Genomic DNA, 20814 nt, shown 5'->3' with positions numbered 1-20814 from the left:
TTGCATTTGTCTCAATTTTCTGTTTCAGTGTGAAAACTCAATGCAAAATGCTTCACTCTTAACATGGGCTGGAAATTTCACATAGCATGCAAAATAAAAACAATTGTACCAAATGAAATAATGTATCTTGCATTTCATTGATCAGTGTCATAGCCTACCAAGTTTGCACAAGTCAGGCAGAGTAAACAATTTTTCAATATGTAAAATCTGTGACTGACTACAGACTGATATTTGTTCAATAAATCCATGATATGATCAACCATTCAATTGATTAGTGTTCTGCATTTCATATTACTATTTATAGCAAAAAAAATAGCTTTGTTATGAAGCCTTAATTAGATGAATGACAAAACAACACATAAAATACGAGCAATCGGGAGAAAATCAATAAATGATATGGATAGTTGTTGATCCTGAGGATTAATGAAGTTGACCTTAATGTTTTGGACTTCCTGGTTTATTGCCTTTGGTCTGTAGTAGAAATTTACTGACCAAATGATTTCTTGCAGCATAAATAGATTTGCTTGACTATATATCATGCTTATCAAATACCTATGTAACTGAAGTATTTAATTTAATCACAGATTTTATGTTTGACTTTATGATATAATCAAACCAATGTATTGTTTTATGTTGTGTAGGTGAATTATGTCTCTGTTGTAACCAGCACTATAAGAGCTAAAATAACAAAGTGCATTGTTTTTTGCTTCCTACAGAGTTGAATGCCAGTGGTCAATGTTAAATAAGCAAAAACGGAGGCTGTTTGGTTTCACTCGTGGAAGATGTGAGGTTGGTCTTCCTTTGAGAGATGTTGAGAACTGCCGCCCAATTAGTGTTGGAGACAGATGAGTTGTCAGTTTAGAGGTTAGGGGTTACACAAGAATCACACAAGTGTGTTTCCTGTTGGCTCATTTATTTTTTGAAGCTGGCATTGATGAGACTTTAATTTAATTGAAGATCCTCATTTAGAAGTTACTGTTTTAACTTATCAATACAAAGTGCTGTTATACAAAGCACTGAAAGACCAACAAGGGGAGTTCCAACGATCCTGTTTATGATTCTGTCCACAGGATAGTCAGTTTATTATGGTTATGTGTCGACTGAACATTTTAACATAAACATGGCCCAGCTCTGAGACCACAGCAAATATGCAAGGGATTAATAAGTTTTATTTAACAGACATTGATTTTGCTGAAAAAAGATGAAACAAATTGTCGATTCTAACAAATTAGTCTGGCAGAAAATATAAGAAAATATAAAACAAACTATACATAAAATCAAAACGACGCAAGAGAGGATAATGCCAGGGGAGAGGGAGCCTCCAGACTACCCTGATTCCCTGGTGGAGCTGGAGGCCATGGAGGAACATTCGGAATACCAAACTGATACTGGGTAGGGCCTCGCTTTGCTCTCAAAACAGCCTCAATTCTTCACAGCATCTACAAGATGTTGGAAACATTCCTTTCAGATTCTGGTCCATGTTAACATGACTGAATCACATCATTTCTGAGGGTTCATCAGCTGCACATTCATGCTGCCAATCTACCACATCCTAAAGTTGTTCTGGTGGATTCAGCTCTGGTGACTGGGGAGGCCACTGAAGTTCTCTGAACTCCCTGTCATGTTCATGAAACCAGTTCGAGATGACTTTTGCTCTGTGACATGATGCATTGTTGTGCTGGCATTATCCATCAGAAAATGGTGAATTCATGGATTCATGCTGTTGATGTCAAATTCTGACCCTACCGTCTGTGTGCCCCAGCAGAAAAATCCAGATTCATCAGAGCAGGCTATGCTTTTCCAGGCTTCAACTGTCCAGTTTTGGTGAGCTTGTGCCCGTGCAGCCTCAGATTTCTGATCTTGTGTGAAAGGAGTGGAACCTGACCTGGTCCACTGCGGTTGTAGCCCATCCGACTTAAGGTTTGTCATGTTTTGCATTCTGAGATGCTTTCCTGCTCACCACAGTTGTAAAGAGTGGTTATCGGATTTTACCGTTGCCTTTCTGTCAGCTCCGACCAGTCTGGAGCTGACAAAAGATGTTTCTGTCCGCAGAACTGCCGCTATTGGATGTTTTTTGTTTTTCGTACCATTCTGAGTAAACTAGAGACTGTTGTGCATGATCAGCAGTTTCAGAAATACTCAAACCAGCCTGGGCGGCACCAACAATCACGCCACAAAGCCACTGATATTTGATGTGAACATTATCTGAACATTAACTGAAGCTCCTGACCTGTATCTGCAGGATTTTATGCATTGCACAGCTGCCACACGATTGACCAATTGGATCATTTCATGAATAAGCAGGTGTTCCTAATAAATTGCTCTGTGATTGTATTTCTCTTCAGCATCCTCTACTTTTGGATGTGATATAAAATGTTCAGAAATCTGTTTTTATGTGTGACAGTATTCTGCATTTCTGTACAGCATGTGGATTAAGATGCTACACTTGTGCAGCCGCTGACCCTAAATCCGGGACAGATTTGAACTTGACCTGCCCTCTTGAACCGTTGTTTCTCCCTCGACGTGAAAGGTAAGTTGTTCTTCCACACCTGAAGTATTAATATCTAATATTGAGCAATTCAGTGATATTATCTATCAGACGGGGTCTGAGCTGACATGTTGCTGTACTTAATGCCTGGTGGCTTTTGTTGTTTTCGAAACTGAGGTTTTTCCATCATGTCTTACATGACTCATCACTAATAGGTGCCAAAGGAGCATTGCCCCATGGCTTGCTGTCAGTGGGAATTGTGTAACAGTGCCCTACCGACTGGTCCCAGTATCATCCTCCTACTGGTACACTCTTCTTTCTCTGAAGCTCTGGAAAAGCTGAAGTTTAGAATATTTTACTTTTTTTCTTACCGAATTTGAAACAACTCAGGAGCAATAAACAAATTTCTAATATGTACAAGCTGTGAATTTATACAAATAAACATTTGTTCAATAAATGAAAATATCATCCACCGTTGAATTGTTTAATTCCTTCAGTTCTGCATTTCACATCTCATCAATTATAAAGATGAGAGACAAAACAGGACATAAATAATGAACAATCATGAACAAATCGATATGTATAGTATATGGTTATTTGTTGATCCTGAGGATTATTGTAGCAGACCAGCAGACCTTAAGATTTTGGACTTCCTGGTTTAATGATTTCGGTTATTTTTTAAACTTATCACTGCAAAGTGTTGAATGGCAAAGCACTGAAAGGTCAACAAACTTTCTCACATCTTCAGACAAATAAAATGCCGTATCAGGGTGCTCTCTGTATCAGAGATGAAGCTGGATGAATCTGTCAAATCTCTCAATGTGTTATGTACTTGGACCTGCCAAAACATTCTACCTTTGTAAAAGACAGCATAAGGCCACACTTTTTTATACAGTTGGAAAAAAAGTAAATCAGTCAATGTGGCATATGTATAGCCCACTGTGAATCAGATAGTCTTTATAGGTGAACAAACTGAAGACAAGCTAATGCAAAAGTATAGTGGTTTACAAGTGAGAATTACACAGTTGGTCAAATATGATATCCAAAATTGTTCTGGTTTTTTTTCGCAGGAGCTTTAACACAGATGCGTTCATTGAATAATCACTGTGAAATGGAGCATAGGGATGTCATGTGAAAACATCTGACTTCAATTTTGGTGATTTTCATGTTTGCAATTCATTTTAAGGATTACATACTTATGTTCAGGATAACACATTTCTTTGACCCCTTTGGAACTTCGTTCAATATATACTAGAAGTCAAACAAGCTTTTCACATCAAACACACTGTAAAATGTATGTATAAAGAAAACGCAAAGACCATTTTCTTGTTCTCTATCTCCATACTGTAGGAAGTACTCAAAAGACCATTATTCATTCACTTAAAAACACTTCTCCTTTAGCATTTCAAACTCTGTTTTATCACGATGTTAATATCTGCATTGATTCCACAAATGTCTTGAACTTTAAAATATGGGGCAATACATTTATTAAGTGTTTTGACAAAATACCCTTGAAAATCCCATTAAATGATGTCTATCGGCACATATCTGACCTTTTGCATTTTGCTATTTATGTACTAATTATAAAATAGAAGAATTGTGAAAATACGGTGGTGTTTTCTTACAATAATTCATCTAGTTTCTCTATATGCCTGCCACAAAGACATATGAGTGATATTATTCCAATGTTGCTGTCGAAGTTGCTGTGTGTAAGCTTTGAGCATTTCTGACTTTGGCTCCATGTTTTGGTGGTATCATGAGTGCGAGAAAGCAACACAAAGACTACCAAATAACAAAAGACTATTTCATCAAAGGAAAAATATCATATCAAAGATGCTCTGATCCTATAACAATTTTTTATTTGTGTACACACACACACACACCAGACACACACACACGTATATAAACATATATATACACACACACATACACACATGTATATAAACATATATATACACACACACATACACACATGTATATAAACATATATATACACACACACATACACACATGTATATAAACATATATATACATACACACATATACACGTATATATACACATATACACACATATACACGTATATATACATATACACGTATATATACACGTATACACGTATACACACATATATACACGTATATACACACGTATATATACACGTATACACACGTATATACACGTATACACACGTATATACACACATATACACGTATACACACATATACACGTATACATACGTATACACACATATACACGTATACACACGTATACATACACACGTATATACACACGTATATATACATATATATATACATATATATACACGTATACATACACGTATACATACACGTATACATACACGTATATACACATATACACGTATACATACACGTATACATACACATATACACGTGTATACATACACGTATACATACACATATACACGTATATACATACACGTATACATACACATATACACGTATATACATACACGTATACATACACATATACACGTATATACACACGTATACATACACATATACACGTATATACACACGTATACATACACATGTATATACACACGTATACATACACATATACACGTATATACACACATATACACGTATACATACACATATACACGTATATATACACATATACACGTATATATACACATATACACACATATACACGTATATATACACATATACACACATATACACGTATATATACATATACACATATACACATATACGTATATATACATATACACACATATACACGTATATATACATATACATACACATATTTATATATGCAGCCAAACAGCAATGACTCTATCTTATATAGTGTAATTATTTTCAAGAAAGGCATATAGATGACTTAACAAGTACCAGTGTGCTTGGCTCTCATGCCAGCAATAACTGTGTAAGAGCAGACAGACATAGTACATTCAGATGGCAGATAAAGTATCTCATTTTAGAATAAAACTCCTCATGTACTTGTTCAGTGACAGTATTTAAAAACATAAAGGTGCAGTGCATCTAGCATATCACTGTGTGCTGAAGTGGGTGTTTTATTACCCCACTGGTTCTCTGTGCTAAGGCTGGCAGACCTTAGTTCAGCTGATAAGGCAAATTAAAGTCACAAGGCAGACATGGACGGCACATTAAAAAATGGCATCTTTGAGAACAATACTTGTTTTACAAGACAAACCAGTATCAGTAGTATAATAAATGTATTTCTTGCTGTAGATCAACAAAATTAATTCTAAAATAACAAATGTTTTCTTTTAAATCTACCCTGAGCTGTGAATTTAGATGAAAGATGAAAAAGCGACAATTTTGGCACTCAAATGACAGAATGGTACTACAGATCAGGGAATGCTGCGATACAAATACACAGTCTGTTGATCACGTCTGATGACAAGTAGCCCCTAATTTAAACCCAGAGTCACATTAAATTATTTTATATACACTTAAATAATGATTCTAATCAAAAGAAAGCAAATCAACAGAGTTGCTAAAACTATATAAATATAAAGAGCAAGAGATTAAAAAATGAGTTACATTTTGTTGTCACAGTTGCTTAATGCAAATTAATAATTTGCATTTGTAATTTGCATTATTACAAATTAATGTATGTTAGCTTAAACAGGTAGTTGAGAATGTAAAAATCAAAATACAGCAGTTGCCAAGGTGACATGAGGTTAAGCATGCCCTCTGAGCAGGGTTGCATCTGTCCAACTCAGAGTGCATATTTATTGCCGGTTCAGTGCCAACCCTCTGAAACCACAGTAAAGACACATATCAGTTCCCTTATCGCAGCTTATTTAATCCACCCTGAAATAAAATTCACACAGAGGGAAATAAATCCAATTCTCACGCGAAAGCCCAAACCAGTCTAGCTATGGGACTCAGGCTTTTAATAAAAATTTGTAATCTAGATGTCCATTAGGTGGAAGTCTATGGTGACAATACAATCTGAGATCGGTTTCAATATTGGCTGTGGAAGGCACATGAGGATGAGGATCATCTTAAGGATGGAAAAAGAGAATCAGAAGTGAACACAACATTCTTTCTAATTCTTTGGGTGGACGGTTAAAATCTGAAGGCAGAAGTCCAGATAAATAGCAGGTCAGAGGAGACATGAGGTTAATCTTTACCAAAATCACACTCTGCTGTGGCAACAGATCCCTAGTGGTCATTTCCCTTTGAAAAACAAACACCTCCTGCTATTTTTTGGCATGTGTGCTCACAAGAATGTACATGTGCATAACGTATTTGTGTGTGTGAGTTTATGCGTCTTTAACTCTTTTAAACATCCTCAGTGAACCCATGTAAAGAAAGCTACCTCATCCAGGTCCACAGGGTAGTCAGTGAGGTGAATGGGGCCTTTATCAAAATGCTCCCCCTTGTAGCTTCTCCATCGTCCTGCAGGCAGGTAGATGTCCCTCTCCTGCTTTCCTGGCTCTAACACCGGAGCTACCATCAGGTCATCCCCGATCAGAAACTGGGAGTCGATCTTATAGGCTGCCTCGTCGTCATTGGCAATCCACCAAAGGGGCCTTATGATTGGATCTCCAGTATCAAGAACCTCGCCCGCCAGTTCGAGAACCCTTGGAGCCACCAGGGTCTTGTGAAGCTCTGTAAACTTCTGCGCTATCTCTACCACCTGCAGATGAACACGAAAGGATACAGTGTTAGCATCACAGTGGCGCATGTCTCCTAACAGACAGTGTAGTATGACGGCTGGTTAATTAAGATACTCCCAGTTTCCTGGGAGGGCGCAATGAAGTCTGAACTATATACAAGTAATATACTGTAAACTTTTCTCACTTCATTGTCATAGGCCCACGGTGGTATAGAGAACTGCATGGCAGGCATAAAAGCAGACAGCTCCAACCATCGGATGTACAGCTCTCTGTCTGGCAGACCATTTTTGCCATCTAAACCACCTGAAATACAATGCAGGTGTTAGACAGTAGACTAAAACCACACCAAATATCAACACAGCCAACTTTTGACTCTAAAACTCTATGGCCATTTGTAATGGAGTACCCTACCTGTAGTGCGGTTGGGGTAGGCATTTCCTCCGATCATATCAGGTAATACAAACTGGTAGCCCAGAATGCTAATCGTCAGAACAGTTGGAATGATGGACTTGAGGCCAAGCTCGTAGCCCCACACTGAGTCTCTGTCGATGATCCTCGAGAAGCACGAGATGTTCTGACTTTGGTAACCCACCCTCAGCTCAGCACGCTCACTGAAGGGTATGGCCATCTCTGTGTAGCGGCGGGTGAAGGTGGAGGGGTCAGAAAGTGGGACCAGGGTGCTAAACTGGTGGGGGAGGTAGCTTGTCTCCCCTGCATCGAACTTGAAGGAGATCACATCATAGTGCGTTTTGAGCATGCGCAGATGCAAGGAGTACCACTCACGGGCTTCTGGGTTGGTAAAGTCCAAGATTCCTCCGATGCCGTTCCACCAGCGAACTAGAGCAGGCAGCTCACCGCTCGGCTCCCGAACAAACAACCCTTTCTCCACAGCAACACCAAAGTTAATGGAGTCGTAGTTGATAAAAGGATGTGTCCAGAGCGACACCTGAAACCCATCCTCTCTGAGTTTGTCAAACATACCGCTGGCATTGGGGAACTTCTGCGGGTCAAAGTCAAACTCTCCATAGTCAGCAGTGTAGCGGTCGTCCAGCTCCAGATGGGAGCATGTGAAGCCATGCTTGGTGATGTCAGATGCGTAGCGCAGCAGCTTCTCCTGAGTTACAGATGTTTTGTGGAGAGCCCATGTGGACCACACTGGATGTTTGAACACTTCAGCAGATGGGACCTTGACAGGCTTTGGGAAATACCGACGCACCTGTGTAACATAGACGCATACAGAGCAGAGAGTTACTATAGGGGCTATCCACATCAACAGTTTTTGGTTTTTCATCATTCAAGAATGCAGTGAAAAAGTTTGTTCCACTTTCGTATTTGGTTATTTTGAATTAAAGAAATGATTTCTAGTTCTATGACTGGAAACGGGAGGAAACAACTAGCCTGGCTCTGGAGTATGTCACCATTCCCTGCCAAGAAATAGTCTAGAACATAACCCCTGTATCGTAAAGCCATAACTTGATGTTTTTACACTTCATTTTTGCACAGATTACACGAACAAGGTGTAACATGTTAATTAGTGAGCTTTGGATGCGCTGTGTTGATCACAGTTTAGCGGAGTTCATGGTTACATCTTTTTGGACTATTGGTCTGTCTGACTAATAGTCCAAAACCCAAAGATAATCTAATTATAATCTATAAAACAGAGCAAGGTAAATCTCCAGCTAAAACCAGAGCCTGTTTGGTGTTTTTCATAGATAAATTACATACAAAAATTAATCAATCCGAATTGTTATTGATTAATTTTTTGCTTTTACACCGGTTAAGGATACATCATGAATCAGATGAACATTAGAGTCAGCCAAGACTACAACTTGGCTCTGGTATTTCCCATCATCTTCACTCCAATTTTGAGTGTGAAGATTACTTACTCTGTAGTGCACAAAAAATGCTTCTGGAAGAGAACCAATACAAACATTTCATGTGTTCTTGGTGTGGTCATTTGGTGCATTACCAAGTGCAAATGCAACAATTCCCACCTGCCCCAAGAAATCTCAACTAGCAAATGCTCCAGACTGTGAATTTGGTACTTTAGGGACACTAAGTTTAAACAAATGATACTTACAAAAAGAAAAAAATTAACTACACCGTCAAAACCGTCAAAACAAAATACACAGTATGTTTATACTCACCATGTATTTGTGAATAGATGTAACATCTGACCCCACACACACTCTATAGCTGAGTTCAGGTAAGGCCTGCTGTCCCTCTGGTGGTCTGAAGGGAGAGTCCTCGTACCGGGCCTGGAACCTCAGTGTCCTGTCCCTCTCTGACCAGCCCAAATGAAATGGTACGGAGTCATTAATCTTGATCGCAGTTGCATTCGATGACAGCCAATAGCGTTCCAGGATTCCCCCAAAAGCGTTCCGATTAGAGTAGACATCACTGGTGATGAAAGGCCGTGGTTCCTCCTCGCCCTGAATCTTGATAGGCCAGTACTGTGTTGCTGTCTCTGCCCCTCCATACCAATGAGAATCATTATAGGCCATGGTGTGCTCCACTGAGCGCTTATTTTGCAGCTCCTCCCAGCGAACACGGTAACACATCACCGTGTCCTTTGGTCGAACTGTCTGGATAAAGAAGTTGAGCTTGCCAGAATCTGACTGAGCGCAGCTCAGAATACTTGCCTCCTTAGAGCAGGAGTCCAGATCCAGAGTGCCAGACCTAGGAGGATGTGTGGACAGAGGGGAAGAAAATACAAAGGAACTGGTTAAGCACAGAACTAACCAAGCAAGTATTATTATCTGAAAGTCATTTTTTTGTACTGATGAAAAGATATCAAGCTTCCCAAAATGTCTGAGACTATATGAATACTACAACAGAGAAGAAATGCAATTGTAAAGACGAAAACAGAATAAAATATTTTATGCTCCATTCAATTACACTATTTCTCTGCAAGAGAAAGGGACTATACTATAGCTATTTCTGTCAATATGAAGCTGAGCTGATAAAGGATGTGACTAAATCAGTCTTCCCTAAGGGTGTAATCATGTGTCTGTCTCATCTGGCTTTCCATTATCCATCCACACATTGCAGACAGGCAGCCTTTTAGCACAGCTCAGCACGCAAAGGGGAACAACTGAGCTGGGGCCAAAAAAAAAAGTGATCTATGTCATGTCACATGGGTTATTGTTCCGCAAGATTTACAGGCTGTTAGTTTCACAAGGGGAATGTTTATTACAGGAACGTAATGGATTGAATTACAGTGTACAGAAGTTCTTATTTTCCTGGTTAGTCTGTGTTTTGATTGCTCTGAAATGGCCAAGGCATCAGCAGGATAATCCTGATTCTTTCCCTCACATCTGGCTTACTTATTAGTAGAGCTGAAGCGATAAGTCAATTGTAGCTATTTTGATAATCAATTAATCCTTTAAGTCACTTCCCAAGAAAAAATGCCTAAGATTCTCTGGTACCAGTTTCTTAAATCTGAGTATTTTTATCTGTTTTAATTTACTGTAAAATTAATATCTTTGAACAAAATGAGAAGTTTGAATATGTCACCTTGGTCTCTGGGAAATTGTGTTGGGCATTCATAACGATTTTCTGACATTTCATGGACAAAAAGATGAATCAAGACGATAACCAGCCGATTATTCAACAATGAATATGATCCCTACATTGAACCCACCTGAAGGTCATAGTGAAGATGACAGCCCCTGCCTGGTTACGAATGATAAAACCATCCTTGTTGAGGTCTAATAACTCAGTCTTCAGCAGCTGAGCTTTACGGAGAGATGCTGAGTAATAGCACCAGGCAACCACGGCAGCCAGCACCAACACACAGCCTAACATTCCTGCCATCACCAGGGGTCGGCCCTCCTGAGCCAGTTTCTTCTTTAGTGGCGAGGATCCAGCTCCCCCGGCCATCTGCTGCTCCCCAGGAGCCACCGGAACAATCTGATACATATTGAAGACTTGAGCCAGTGAGGTGTGCACAGAAACAGGTTTGGAGGAGGAGTGGCAGGAGTGGACAGCTGTAGTTAACTTGCTGTCAGTGTTGGTGAAAATGCCTGGAATTGATCTTCACACTGGCAGCAGTGGAGTTGAAAAAAAACCTGATGTCTACCTGCCGATCTTCAACAACGTCCCCATTTCTGAATGAGGGCTAATATTTCCAAAGCTGCGAGACAGACAGAGGCAGAGAGAGGTCAACATTCAGTTTGAAAGGTGGTACAACATGTAAAACCATGGGTCAAAAAGTGTCAAGAACCAGAAATAGTCCACTACGGATCATCAGTACACAGCCTGTAATGTCATTAACTGATCAACCTAAATGTCCAGCTTGACAATCCAGTTCTAATTATCACCACTGAGAGTTTCCAGGAACTGTATTTATAAATAGTGCTAGATTCTGTTCATACTGCATACTATCACGATTAAATATTAAAGACTTTGTTTCCTACTATACTATCAAATTTGCCAACAGTGCTGCTATATGTGTACCATCCCCACACTAGCGTATTCCAATAAAGCTACATGTTACTGTACTAAATACATTAAATTGTACTTATGTTCTGCAGCATAATTCAGCAGCAGCAGCAGCAGTGTCCAGCAGAGAGAGAGAGAGCGCAGGAGCTATTTCTGGTAAATAGCAGGTAGCCAGGCTCTGTAGCCACAAAGGCACTGAACCAATGAATAACAGAACCAATGGAAACACCAGGCTATCATCAGAGAAAGTCCAGACACCATGTCAGCGTGGTTCAGTTACATATATCTGTCAATTAAGAGCGACTTAGACATGAGTAAATAATATTTATCAGTCACAGCTCTCAAATAACCGTACTGCAGCAAGCCTACAGTTTTCAGATAGAGCACGGGGCCAATCATCCACAACAGAACCCTGTTTATCCTCCCCACAGGTATCATTACGCTCAACATGCTTATTTTATTCTGATGAGGGTTAGTGGCAATGCAGCAGGGAAGGAAGGAAACCTTGCAAAAGCACACCCTGCTAGAACCTGGTTCCTGTACGTAAACCAACACTTCACTGATAGACTGCTGCGTGAAATGTCTCCGTCTTTACATCAGCTTGCTCAAGCCTCCGTTAGAATAAAATCCTATGCCTCCAGACCTGCACCGTTTCAATCCTCATTTGTTGGATCAGTTCTAACTTGGTTTATTGTGTTAAAAAAAAAAAAAAAAAATCAGTTGCCTTAATGGCAAGAGTCTTTGATTTTCAAATCCCAAATCTAAGCACTCACTGGTTTCTAAGGAAACTGTCATAATACACACAATTATTAATACAGACACACAACGTTTGAAACATCCATAACTAGATATGGAGTAAATAGGGCTATTTTAGGACATAATACTGAATTCTTGGTACGAAATGAAAAGCAATGTGGCACTCTTCAGATTATTTTAAATCCACGTAAATTAGCGTCCCCACTGTGACCAGAAATCGTTTTAATTTAGCTAATTTTTGGGACCAAACTCGTGCAATGCAAAGTGCTTACTGTTTTCATACACAGCAGCAAATGACCACTCTGGTCAGTGCAGTACTTTAGGCTGTGCACTGTAGGTTATGCGAGTTTTCTTACAGGCACACGTAATTTTTTTTTTTTTTTGTGGTCCCGTTTGATTTAGCTAAGTACATAAAACTATTCAAATCTGAAAGCACTTTCATCTGTCTTTGCGGTAATTATCACAGTGGACACAAACAGCGCATCCGGATCTATACTGTGGTGTAATTTTTCCACACCACAGTCAAGGTGACATGCAGTATAACCTAAATAACCAAACATTTCCAGTTCCTGATCGATAACAGACTAGCACTCGTCGAGAAGGCTGTTGACGCTGTGTCGGGACATTACACTGACTGTAACCGGTTGTACCGGTTGTCACGAATTAGGTGTCAAAACGGTCGCGTTCACAACATATATGTCTTCTATGTCGACAACACACAAATAGGTTAGAAATTACATACGCGTACACTCAAACTGTCCTTTGCGGCGTTGTGTCTGTAAAAACAGAGTTGTCTCACCCCTGCATCTGACTCCCCGGGGTCAATGTGTACTTACAGCTGTGAGCGCAGCAGCCCACTGCGCAGCCGCGAAGCGGTTCGAAGTTTGCACGGTCCCGACCAACACCAAACGACCTCGAAGCGGATTCGTCCATTTATATGTCACTCATGCACCCCCCCACCCTACCCCACCCCCTCCGGTGGGCTCCTGGGAAATGTAGTTTGAAGATAAGTTGGTCTCTGAACTGAAATTGAAATAAATATAAAACAGATAAACTGATGTTAGGTATTTTTAACATTATTTTTAAATTATCGCCTGTGTTTTTTTTTTTAATCTTATGTGTTACCGTTTCCCATGGAAACCATTCAAATATCAAATACAATTCGTAGAATTCTATCTTTTTTCGGTTTTCATATATTTACAAAATGCTGGGAATACATGTAATTTAGCTGTATTTAAAAAAAAACATATTAACTCTTTGTGTTTGATTACTTTGAAGGGTGAGCAGGCAGTTTTCTTGCGGCTTGTATGTAATAATAGCAGAATTTGGCCGGACTAGTCTGTGTCGCCAGATCAACTGGCACAGGACCAACACTGGACAACTTGTCCTGAACAAAATACAGGGCTGAGATTATCCAGATCCAATAATAATGTTATTGTTACTGTGGCACGCTCCCTGCCACTGGGTGACAGCAACAGGCTATAAAACAATGAGAGAGCATGATAAGGCAAGTACTCGGTCCTTTTTTTTTATCCTTGTTTATCTTCTTAAGCAATGCAGGCATTCCTGTTATTACTGTTCCACTGAGTATCACTTGGCTAGAAGTGCCAGCAGTATTATCGACAGTAGAAAAGGTCAAGTAATTTAGCTAGTAGTTTCCTTTATTACTGTTATTGTTGTTGTTTTAAATAGAAACGAAATTTGCAAGTTTACTTTAAATATCATTAATAAAGAGATCCTGGGGTCAATTAATCGGTTTGTTGATTGAAAGAATAATCAGCAACTATTTTGATCAACGATTGATTGTTTCATATTAATTTTTTTCAGTAAAAAAACTAAATATTCACTACATTCAGTTTTCAGTTGTGAGAAAATGATGATTTTCTTCGTCTTGTGTGATAGTAAACTGAATATTGTTGGGTTTTCTGCTGTTAATTGGACAGAACACGTAATCTGAAGACCTCACCTTGGGCTTTGGGAAACTGTGAGGGCATTTGTTACTATTTTCTTTAGCAACTAAATGATTCATCAAAAAAGTAAAAGATTCATCAATAATTAAAATAATTGTTAGTTTCAGCCCTAAAAATTGTGATTATTCCTCAATAAATTGTGTTACATGAAACAATCTCAACAAAATTGACAGAAAATACTACACTATATATACTATACTGTAACCTTGCCCCAGAAAAAATTAGCCCAACATGGACTTAACAGCATTTTTCTTTTCACTAACAGGTTATCTGGCAGTGGAAATTAGCCTAATGGTAAAAGTAGAGACAGAAGTGATGGCAGTAACACTAGTACTTGTGCACGGTACTAACAGTATGAGTACCAGTTGCAATAAGAACATATAAAGAAGTGGTGATAATGGTTGCAGTAACAGAAATAGTTGTGTTTGTAGCAGCAATAATATTTGGCAAATCTGTTTCAGAAGCTGCACCGACTGAAAAATCACAGGAACCGAAGTGAGTCATCCTCATGTGCAAGAAGTTCAGGGTGCAGATGGAAGATGCTGCTGATGCTGGCGTCTTTGCTGTGGTGTGTCCCTGCAGCCAAGGCCTGTCTGCAGTGTGACCGCAAGATCAGGCTCCTACATGAGGACTTAGTCCTGTCCGCTCCCACTGTGGACGACCAGATTGAAATGAAAAAGATTTGTGACCACGCTTATGTGACCTACAAAGAGACCAGCAGGGAACTAAAGGGAGTCATTGGTGAGGTCAAGACCTGGTTTAGCACAATATGGCATGGCATGAGTGTGGTGTATGCTGATAATTCACATAAAGCAACTTATATCTCATAGCCTGTCTTTTATTTTCATTGCATTTTTGTAAACTGTTGTCAGGCCACCAAGGTTTTTTTTTCTCTGATCTGGCTGCTAAAGTTTTTACCACCGTGGCTGTAATTTTGTTCTGGATAAAAGACTCAGTGAAGTGCCCAAAGTAAAATGATAAAATCAGTACAAGATGACTATCTGTTTCCCGTTACTCAGATCCCACCACTTTGTACAGAGCCAGAACTGAGTACCAGAGTGAATTTGACCGCTTTCTGAAAACCCAGCACACTGGTAAGAAACAAAAAACATCATTCATCGCAGCAATTATTTCCAGATGGATACACAGTACTAGAAACTTGGAACAAAAACTATAGCAAAACACCAAATCATCACCAAATGTGTTTAAATATGACACATTAATCAAGACAAACTCTATATTCACCAGAGTTTTTAAGACAAAAACTGTTCTTTCTAAAGGCTCTGTAACATTTGAAGCCATACAGATCATGGAGAAGGGGAGGAAGATCTTAGAAAAACACTTGGACGCCTTCATCCGTGATGGTAATTGACATGAATAACAGTGAGTGTTCTGCACAGTATGAGACAGGACACTTTGTATAAGTCAGTTACTGAGTACGAGATGCAGTAGTTTCAGATCACTTATTTGTCTCTCCCTCAGGATTATGCCCCAACAAGTGTGGTAAGTTTGTTCTGTCTGGCTCTTCCGTCTGTGTCACTGTAAATCCTTGAATGCACACAGTACCATACATACCGTGCGTGTTTACCAGGCACGTGTGTGCGCATGTGTGTGTTTGTTTCTCAGGGCTTCTGAATCGAAGAGTAATGGATTGCTTCTCTTGCCGCTACAAGACATACACCTGTCTCTCTCCGTCTGGCAAGCAGGACTGCGGTGGTATATTTCTATGTGTTTGTTCGTGTATGAATGTTGTTGGCGAGTGGGTGGGTGAGAGGATGAGGGGAAGTCTTAGCTATGTGGTTAGAGTTCACTGTTCTTCAGAGGACATGGACACACGCTGTCACGAGTGTGTGAGTGTGTTCTTAAGCGAGGCACTGCTGCTGGCTGCCCATGTGCAGGGCTAATGAAAAGATTATTCAAGTAATCCAGATGCAAATGAATGAAGCATCGCTCTCTCTCACCTCCCCCCTCTCACCCTCTCTCCAGAATACCCAGTGCAGGCTGAGGAGGGAGGCCAAGCAGTGTTGAATTGTTTTCTTCCATGGCATCGTCTTCTGTTGGGAAAACCAGAATACCACTACTCCTGGGCCCCAGGAGTGCCGGGAACTAAAAAGGTCTCTCTGATATTACTGTCTCTTTCTCAAATGACAACCAAAACAGAAACATAAGAAGTAATTTGCCACTTGTAAACCACTGAAGTAGAAATTTACCCCTTTTCAACCACTTTGCATACTTCCCGATTCCCATAAATTACATTTATTTAGCTTTACTCGTGAATATGCATATTTGCTGTCCACCAGCTGTCACACCCACTAACTTCCAAGTTTCACTTCATTGCAGCTGGATGAGAGTGACTTCAAAGCCTTGGTAGTGACAGACGACTCGGCTGCGGTGCTAAATCAGCTGCATGTGGATGAACAAGGGATATATCGCTGCTCTCTGCGGGGCCCGAAATGGAACCATCTTCTACCGAGTCACTTTCCTGCTCACCGGTAGAGTTACAGCGCTTAGACACATCGTTACTGAAAAACTGTCAGATAATTCAGCTCCTAAAGGGCAAAAGGCAACATCACATCTGAGTTCATTTCGCACGTTTGAACAGTTGCCGCATAAGAGAACAAATGCTCCAAACATTCGTATACTCTAAATAATTGGCACTGAATAAAACCCGTTAAAATCTGTAAAACAATTTGTAGACAAATGTTCCGGTTTAGATATTCTAACATTCTAGGATGCTGAAGGAGGCCCCAAGAAAAATTAGAAAATAAACTCACTGCGTGCTCAAATTAAGGCTTATAATAAGTTATTGTGTCTGTGTTTGTGCTTTGTGTCTGTTGGGTGGATGCAGAGTGTGTCAATTTCTTTAAGACATTGGGTGTTTTTTCTGTTTTCTCTTGTTGCTCTGTTGGCTTTCTGATATTTTATTTAGTGTACTCTATACATGTTCCATATTGCTGTACGGATTTTAATAAAAAGCACATTGAGTTTACCCTTATTAAAATTTGCTATGTACTGTAAATAGAATTGCCTTACAAAATAATCCCAATCAGAGGATGCATAAAAAACTACTTCTCAAAACTGGCTGGTTTCTCCCAACTAGTACCTAATGCATGCAGTACCAACAATAGCTAAAATAAATTCCCTGTGAGAAAACCTTTTGTAAAGGGAGCCCGTGGCCTACTGTGTCTGTTTGGAAGATGGCGACAAGCAAAATCATGTGAGAACCCCTACTTATAGTCGATCAGGAAGAAACTGAAAGGTGTAAAGTTCTGGCTTTATATTTTCCTCCACACAAAAACTACTCTACAACTCTATTAACGCATCTCTCTGTTACTTTCGTCCTACTTCCGCACAGTCGACCCTTTGCCTGACCGAACTCACCGACCCCTCGTCACCCTGCCCTCTCCGCCTCATGGAGACGAATACTCACCTTTTCAGCCTACGGAGGGCCTGCTGGTGCCAGTCATCGCCATGGTTACGGCTCTGAGTCTGGCAGCGAGCGTAGGCCTCACAGTTGTCCTGGGGTGAGCGGCAGTTAGTGGGTGGAGGGGAGAAAGAGAGGCTGAGAGGTTAGCAGGAAGGGTGGAGGTAAAAGACGTGACACTGAACAGTCAGAGATCATGACAACTTAAATGACGCAAGACGAAGAAAGCGATCATGTTGTCATGCAGCTTGAGGGTTGAATCATGATTTATGAGGCTTAGGTGTATGTCATATGAAGCGACAATAGATATATAAATAAGTTCATTGTTTATAGCTGAACTGAGCGCACCATTAAGTTGTTTTCTCTGAAAGTATCGTCACTTCTTCCAGGAAGTGATGTCAGTTAGATGATGATGTCAGCGCAAAAATCAACAGGTTCTAACTTAAATTTAAACAACACATAAAGAGCACACAATGGGCAGATGTATTTATTTTTAGGTGTGTGTTTAATTGTGACTTAAAGTTAGGATTAATGTGTTAGTGATCTTTTTTGTAGGATGATGAATCAGCGGAGAGCACCGTAGGAGCCGAGAAGGAGGAGGAAGGTGGAAAAAAAACGAAGAAAATGAAGACACTGTATACAGTAAATACACACCTTAATGACAGGGGCGTTTTTTACTCACTTCAGGTTGTACATTTTGCCCTGTGGTTAAATAAAGTTCCCAGCATAAAGTACCAAATCATGTCTAGAAGCAACATGGAAGTGAGAATACATGTTGGCTACATGCAAATGAGGCTCTGTGAGGCAGAAATTGGCACAGGTGTCTGTAAACGTACTGTTTATCTTCGACAATGCATCATGGTGAATCAAGCACTGGGCTCTCGCTCACAAAACAGAAGGTTTTTGGTGTAACATAACCAAGACTCACCCACACTAAAAATCCCCCAGAAACCCACAACTTCCCGTAACATTAAGCACCAACTCGCCAGAACGCATCAATGATCTGACCCCAGCAGGGACACATCCCCCCTGAATGGGGAGATGACGTTGTCACGTGGGCATTGATGAGAGGACTCAGGGATGAGGTAAATCTCCCGGATTACAGTGTTTGTCAGAGATTAATAGCCCCAGCCATCCAATTAATCCTGTATAATCCCCCTGTGGGAGGAGAGGGGGTGACGTGGAGGGGGTAAAAGCTAGCAGCAGATGTTTTCATTCCGATTTCTTTTCATGTTTATTTACTCATATATCCATTCAGAGAGACCGAGTAAGGTCAAATTTTTTGGAATACTTGTAGTGTTCTTAACATTCTGAAGTCACTGTTTTCTTACAACACCGTCACCAGACTTTTAAATTGTTTGTTTCCTTCAGTCTGTGCGCTTTGTACATTTTGATGACATAAGCTGCTTCTGAATCGCAAATAGCCACCTCTGTTTACACAAGTTCTGTCATGATCTCCGGTACCTCCCCGTCATCAGCTCTACAAGTCTGCCACTCAGCATGTTACTGCTCGCTGTTGCCTTTTTGTCTCTCATGACATACGCACTGTGAGCACCTAGCCCAATGTTGATGTAAAAGTCTAATTTCCTTTGATAGGCCTCGTCATCATCGCCATAAACAACATGTTCACGCCCACCCCTCTCAGCATTGTGTCGGGCCTCACATGTTCTTGGCTGGTTCCTTGCCAACATGACACTCTGAAAAATATATTTCTAATCAAATGAAAGTGAAAGCGAGTCATTTATTGTGTATGAACCACCACATCCCGGAATTAAGTAACTAACTTACCACTGAAATCATTAAACATTACTCAGGTTTTTTTAGGGTAATTTCTTAAGAACGTTTTGAATAGGGGGTAGTCAGGCTGGGTTATGAGCTATGACAAATGTAACAAAGGTTGTAATGATGCAGCGTGAGGGAGTGTGTGTGCGTGGAGGGTGAGGCCTGTATGGCCGGTGACAGGAAGTATGTGCGGTGCTGCTTCCTGTCACGCTGCTGGGATGGGGGCGAAAACATTCTTTAAGACACCCTCACACAGAGACGCTCACGTCACAATCTTCCAACTCAACAGACCTCATGGCTTCACTGTGGGTTCATATGTTTGTGCGCAAAGCCTAAAGTGTATGTTGAGGCTACAGTAAATGCACGCTCAGCGGCTCTACGGACAGCCATGCTGTACTGCGTACCAAAATGTGTGCGCCGCTGTGGACTGAAATTGCAGCCTCGGCAGGGAGAGAGCGGGACAAAGTGGGCTCGCTGCTCAGGAACCAGCAGGCAGCCGGGGGAGAAGGGAAGTGGGAAGATGAAGAAAGTGGATTCAGAGGTTTGAGTGGGAGACGTTTGTGGGAAGGCAGAGTGATTTGATTGTGGGTTATGAGGAAATGAAGACAAAGACATCAGATTACACCTTATGATATAAACTGTCCCACACTGCACATAAAAACTATTTTTCTGTAACGAGGCAGTGACTGTCCTGTATCCGGGGTAAAAAAAAAAAGACGTCTACAGCATCCTACTCAATTCATCAAGAAAGAGCCAACATGGCCTCCTGTCCGTTGATACACCGTACCGTCTCCACTTCATTATTGTTATTATTAAAAAGTACTTTTTAATGTGTAATCTTTAATAGGTAACTTTATTCATGGAAAAATGAATGGTCTTTTTAGTTAAATAGTGAGTGGTGACCATCATTTCCCTAAACTGAATATCCTGTTTGATGAACTGAGGGCAAGAGGCTTTCCTTTTATTTAGGGCTCTTTTTTTCTTAATGTCAACAATCCCATGACAATACTGAAACTCATAATAAATCGATCCTACAAACAGGTATTATCTGTGTAGCCAGAGTCTGATATATCTTACTCCTCTGTGTCATGGTTGGAAACTATTAAAACTACATCAGTGAGCCATATTGCATTGACCAAGGGCACTGTAGTTAATTTTGAGTCCATACCAAAAACTTACTAGTGCAGCAAATCCGCAGCTGAGAATAGTCCCCAATTTATTTTTGTTTGAGCAATGTTTACCAGAAACTACAGTGTCCTGCTGTTAAAGGAAATTACTTGGCCTTTTTTGTTTTTA

General features: G+C 40.3%; 2 protein-coding genes across 5 annotated transcripts; one reads left to right on the top strand and one right to left on the bottom strand.

The window, feature by feature from the left end:
* Positions 1-5279: 5279 nt before the first annotated feature.
* On the bottom strand, positions 5280-13248 carry LOC120804765 (myogenesis-regulating glycosidase-like). Of its 4 annotated transcripts, none has more exons than XM_040154367.1 (6): positions 13179-13248; positions 10787-11278; positions 9291-9822; positions 7555-8359; positions 7328-7446; positions 5280-7163 (listed from the first exon to the last, which is right to left on the bottom strand). In XM_040154367.1, exons 2-6 carry the CDS (start codon positions 11062-11064, stop codon positions 6816-6818), a joined length of 2082 nt encoding a protein of 693 aa, XP_040010301.1. In that variant the 5' UTR covers positions 11065-11278; positions 13179-13248; the 3' UTR covers positions 5280-6815. The 4 variants fall into 4 exon arrangements, with proteins under 4 accessions (XP_040010301.1, XP_040010302.1, XP_040010299.1 ...); XM_040154368.1 differs by having other exon boundaries at positions 13142-13236; XM_040154365.1 differs by having other exon boundaries at positions 13085-13187.
* A 440-nt stretch (positions 13249-13688) lies between these two features.
* On the top strand, positions 13689-18402 carry LOC120804769 (izumo sperm-egg fusion protein 1). The gene is given in 11 exon segments (XM_040154371.1): positions 13689-13849; positions 14774-15053; positions 15332-15406; positions 15593-15676; positions 15795-15815; positions 15939-16028; positions 16299-16426; positions 16653-16760; positions 16762-16804; positions 17668-17836; positions 18292-18402. Coding segments are annotated over 11 exon segments (1104 nt in total). The 5' UTR covers positions 13689-13771; the 3' UTR covers positions 18320-18402.
* Positions 18403-20814: the final 2412 nt, after the last annotated feature.

The sequence above is a fragment of the Xiphias gladius genome, chromosome 19 (genome assembly GCF_016859285.1).
Source record: "Xiphias gladius isolate SHS-SW01 ecotype Sanya breed wild chromosome 19, ASM1685928v1, whole genome shotgun sequence".
Taxonomy (NCBI): domain Eukaryota; kingdom Metazoa; phylum Chordata; class Actinopteri; order Istiophoriformes; family Xiphiidae; genus Xiphias; species Xiphias gladius.
The sequence above is the reverse complement of the archived record's forward strand: the minus strand, read 5'-3'. Positions and strand labels throughout refer to the sequence as shown.

Excerpts from the sequence above, each read along its gene's own strand:
- LOC120804765 (XM_040154367.1), bottom strand. The coding sequence starts at position 11,064 with ATGTATCAGATTGTTCCGGTGGCTCCTGGGGAGCAGCAGATGGCCGGG. Across the intron at positions 8,360-9,290 it reads CATCTATTCACAAATACATG|GTGCGTCGGTATTTCCCAAA; the intron begins GTGAGTATAAAC and ends TATGTTACACAG. Across the intron at positions 7,447-7,554 it reads CTACCCCAACCGCACTACAG|GTGGTTTAGATGGCAAAAAT; the intron begins GTAGGGTACTCC and ends ATTGTATTTCAG.